This window comes from Nicotiana attenuata, unplaced genomic scaffold (assembly GCF_001879085.1).
Source record: "Nicotiana attenuata strain UT unplaced genomic scaffold, NIATTr2, whole genome shotgun sequence".
NCBI classification, from domain to species: Eukaryota; Viridiplantae; Streptophyta; class Magnoliopsida; order Solanales; family Solanaceae; genus Nicotiana; species Nicotiana attenuata.
The window spans coordinates 42,340-46,804 of NW_017674465.1; the positions used below are offsets into that span (position 1 = coordinate 42,340).

General features: G+C 34.0%; 1 protein-coding gene across 1 annotated transcript; it reads left to right on the forward strand.

The window, feature by feature from the left end:
• Window positions 1–1,118: 1,118 nt before the first annotated feature.
• Window positions 1,119–3,125, forward strand: LOC109218708. Its single transcript, XM_019383081.1, has 3 exons — window positions 1,119–1,775; window positions 2,061–2,396; window positions 2,513–3,125. The coding sequence occupies exons 1-3, from the start codon at window positions 1,638–1,640 to the stop codon at window positions 2,588–2,590; spliced, it is 552 nt and encodes a 183-aa protein (XP_019238626.1). The 5' UTR covers window positions 1,119–1,637; the 3' UTR covers window positions 2,591–3,125.
• The last annotated feature ends 1,340 nt before the right edge of the window (window positions 3,126–4,465 follow it).

The following is a 4,465-nucleotide window of genomic DNA, read 5'->3' on the forward strand; positions in this document are numbered from 1 at the left end:
ATCTTATCTTCCTGTCCGTAGAAAATGAGTGAACATAATAAAAAAACACCCCAGGCACTGGCACATGATTAAGGAGACGTCTCATTTTTATTCACATTTACTTTTATTTGTTTCTTTGTTTTTCTTTTTTGTTTGGAGGTTTCACGAAATTTGCACGTGCACTTACTATTTGATGCTTGCTTTTTTTTTTTTTTTTTTTTTTTTTTTTTTTTTTTTTTTTTTTTGCAGTAGGTGGTCATTCCACATCTGTTCTATGTTTATTTTCGTTGTTATTTCTGTTTCTTGCTATTTGATTCAAGTTCTTCTTTTTTTTTTCCCGCTTAAAAACAATTAACTAACTAATGCAAACGTAAAACATGCTATAGAAAAGAAAAGAATAAGATTGCAATAATATGTTGCAAATCCTAATAGAAGGCTTACAGTTGAATTTTTTTTATTTACTGTTCCATGTGTTTACACCAACCCGATAAATACATGACATATACATTAATATAACCTATCATAATTAATTAATAAATATATATTCGCTTCAAATTATCACGCGAAATTGGTAAATTACTGTGATTTGAGATTAACATTAGGTGATTTGATCGAGTGAATTTTATTTCGATAAAAGACGGTAAACCTGTTTCAACACCCACTCACATAGGTGTAGGATTCAAATGATCCCTAAATTAGGTTTTTTCTTTTCTTTTTCTTCTTATTTCACAACACGTGCCCCTTGAAATTAAAGAAATCGATCCCATAGAATAATACACATCAATGCTGCTGATCTCAGCAAGATTACGCAATATATAGATCTCATAAAGTGCACCTAATTAATTAGGATATATACCTGCAAGTGGAACTTTTTGTGTTACCCATAATTCCAACTTTTTAGTTGCGTTCAAATGCTGATTTCACCAGCAATTACGCAATGCATCTCACAAAGTTGTGGGGCAAAATTCACCAAGAATGTGAACAAGATCAAAATTTTCTAGGATTCTAGTTTTAATTATTTTTCAGTTGATTTAGAAGTTTTTAATTACCCACCATTAATATAAATTGCTTTCACACGCGCGAACGGAATTTTCTTTCATTTCTTAGTATATTTACTTAAAATATTAGTACTATTAAATAACGTAGAACAATGATGAACATATTCATAGTTGGGGCGATTGTTAGAACAGTCTTGGTTCTTTGTAACTGCAGGCAGGAGTGGCCAAAAATAGTCCCATATGGGGGACACATAAAAGCGGAAAATACAGCACTAATATTATCTATTTTTTTGGGGTTCCCACTCGGTGTCTGGCACTTGCATTAGAGCCCGACTAGCTATATCCAGATTCGTGTCGCGTAGAGCTCCATTCCGGGAAAGCGCTCCCTACCAAGAATTTTTTCATACACTAGGCTCGAATCCGAAATTTCTGGTCAAGAGAAGAGCAGTCTAATCTAGTGCACCACATCCTTTGCTGGTAGCCCTAATGTTATCTCTTCATACACAAACTTTTTCTATCACCAGATATGGATGTTATATTCTTCTGCAGTCATTGCCTTTTTCTTTCATTTACTACTCTTTAATAACATCTCCTGCTAAATATAGAAGGAATACAATTGTTTATTTGCCAAGTTTGTTGGAGAGGTTATATAGATAAGAGATGGAGCAACAGTGTAACAACCCAAGTTCCTCATCATCTAAAGCTGACAGAAAGACTACTGAGAAAAACAGAAGAAACCAAATGAAAGCTCTCTACTTGAAGCTCCATTCTCTTGTGCCTCATCAGCAGCATTCTAGGGTTCTTTTCTTTCTCCTTTAGTTATTTTTTTTATTTTTCTCTTCTATTTCACGCATGTCATAATTATGTCTTCCTTCCAAAATCCGCCTGATTTGAAACATGTTCGAGATCATATAGTCAGATCTAATGTAGAATCATACTCACATAATTATTTGAAAACAAAAACTCGTTAAAAGATAAAATTTTCCTTGGTGTTTTCCTTTTAATTTATATATGGAACTGCATCTGCAGCATATCATTATCATTGTTGCACGTTTTGCAAAATTATATGGGCTTAATTTGCAGGAAGTTTTGTCACTGCCAGATCAACTGGAAGAGGCAATCAACTACATAAAAAGACTGCAGATAGATTTGGAGAGAATGAGACAGAAAAAAGATAGCTTAAAAGGAGGTGAAAATTCAAGTTGTAATTCAACCAGTGACAGAATGACAGGGTTGTCATTGCCACATATAGAAATCCATAGTGTGGATTCAGCTCTACAGGTGGTTCTAACTACTGGTTTGGATTATCAGTTCATCTTCACTGATGTTATCCGTCTGCTTCATGAAGAAGGCGTACACGTTATAAATGCCAGTTATACTCTCATTGGTGACACCATCGTCCATTCCATTCATTCTAAGGTTTTCCATTTGTTTCTTTCCTCTATCTATTTATTTCTCAACGAATTGAAGGGGTGTGGTTATTTATTTGTGTGAGCAAATATATGACAGAGATGTGTTTCATTGCTTCATTGTAGATGGGAGAGTGTGAACCAGATCAATACGGAGCTGCAAGAATCTCAGAGAGGTTAAAGAAGTTTGTGGGAGGGTGCTAGGTAGCTTAATGGCAAGTTGGCAACTAATGTTTCCTTCTCATTGAGTTGCTTGCTTCTTTTTAGACATTTAATATCCGAAATACACTGGCTCGATTGATTAGTTCATATTTACTCATGCCAAGTACAGTCAGACCTTTCTATAACAACATCTCTATATAGTAGCTATTCATTATAAAAGCCAAGTTTTTCTCGGAATCGAATATTATATTATGTTATGATATATGTCCTCCATAACAACACTTCACTATAGCAGCCAAAAATTTTCGGAACAAACGAGGTTGTTATAGAGAGGTTTGACCGTATTCCCATTTAAAGTACTCCCTACCAAAAGGTTTTCATTTTCATAACTTGAATCTGATGCCACTAGTTATGAATGGACGGCTTTTAACTATTCCACTACACCCTATGATTGTGATTGAGTAGCTTGCTTTCTTCGATCTGAATGTAATATATAGTTCAAGAATTTGTATCCAATAATGATCAAACTTCTTGTCTGTTAGCAACTTGTGTGTTATCAAAAACATGTTTTTGCCTTTGATTCACTTCCTTTGCTAGAAAAATCCTTGTACCTTCAGTTTCTTCTTGAAATTTTAATTCCTGTTCTCATTAATGGCTTTCACCAGAATATCTGCATTAATATAATGTTACATCCTTGAGCTTGAGCTTTCAGCCAAGTTGAATCCTTACATAAAAAGGAGCCAATAAGGCTGAGTGAAGACCACTATATCACTTTTGAGATCTTCATATATATAAAAAGGGTGAGGATGTTCCCCCTTCAATAGGACTGGGAGGTTTTGGTCCATGTTCCTCTCTCCTTTTGTTCTTATGTATAAAATTTCCCGTCCAGATCTCTAATTTTACTGGGCCAGTAAAAAATAAAAAAAATAGACCCAGTAAATCTTGTTGAAATTGCTCTTGATATATGGAGGGTATACTTTACCGGGCATAATAGACTGTTTGGTCAAGCTTCTCCAATTCTAGAAAAAAATATTCAAAGTTGAAGTATTTGGCCAAGGTTTTGGAAAAAAAAAAAACTTTTGGGAGAAGCAAATACGGTTTTAGAGAAGAAGAAGAAAAATACAGAAGTAGTTTTTAAAAGCTTGGCTAAATACTAATTGATGTTCAGAAGTGCTTTTCGAATTAATTAGCCAAACACAATTGCTTCTTACCTAAAGTACTTTTGAGAAAAATACTTATGAAAAAAACCACTTCTCAAAATAAATTGATTTTTGCAGCTTGCTCTTAAATGACAACTATATAATGATAGAGTCAGCTCTAACAAGGTAACAGACCTTTTGGCCAAGTATATCGGATAGTACCAACAATGAAGGAATTAATGGAAGTAATGTTAAAGAATAATATTCTGGTCTGCGGTTCATGACCTTGTACCCTTTGATGTATTAGTTATTAATATAAAAGTATCTATTATCTAACCAAAAGAAAGCTCTAATTTTCAAGTATGAAATTGCTCCTTGGTATTGATCTGGGTTAATTTCTCTGTGGGATGCATGTGCTCATAAACTCATCAGGATTAAGAAGGTTTGTGACTGATAACATTTCAACACACATGCAGTAGCACATTAAGTTCTTGGTAAGCAAGATCTTATCACAACATATGCAGTTAGTCCAAGCTAACAATTTTTTAACCCAAGATCCCAGCATCACAATTCCATTTTTATTTAAATAGCGGAGTAAATGGGCTTCTAAATACGGTATTTAATTAGTTATTTTTTCAGGGCCTTGGCTTGTCACATGAATCTGAATTTCATATTTCCGTATGTGAAAAGAAGTATAAATATCTTAATATACCAAACGCTCGCTAATAAGTACTGCATCTTCTGAATTGTAACCCTCCCACGGCATATAAGCTACTAA

What these genes read in the sequence shown, in the direction of transcription:
- LOC109218708 (XM_019383081.1), top strand. Translation starts at nt 1,638, where the DNA reads ATGGAGCAACAGTGTAACAACCCAAGTTCCTCATCATCTAAAGCTGAC. An exon ending in CTCATCAGCAGCATTCTAGG is followed by an intron (nt 1,776 to 2,060) that starts GTTCTTTTCTTT and finishes CTTAATTTGCAG; the next exon opens with GAAGTTTTGTCACTGCCAGA. An exon ending in TCCATTCCATTCATTCTAAG is followed by an intron (nt 2,397 to 2,512) that starts GTTTTCCATTTG and finishes GCTTCATTGTAG; the next exon opens with ATGGGAGAGTGTGAACCAGA.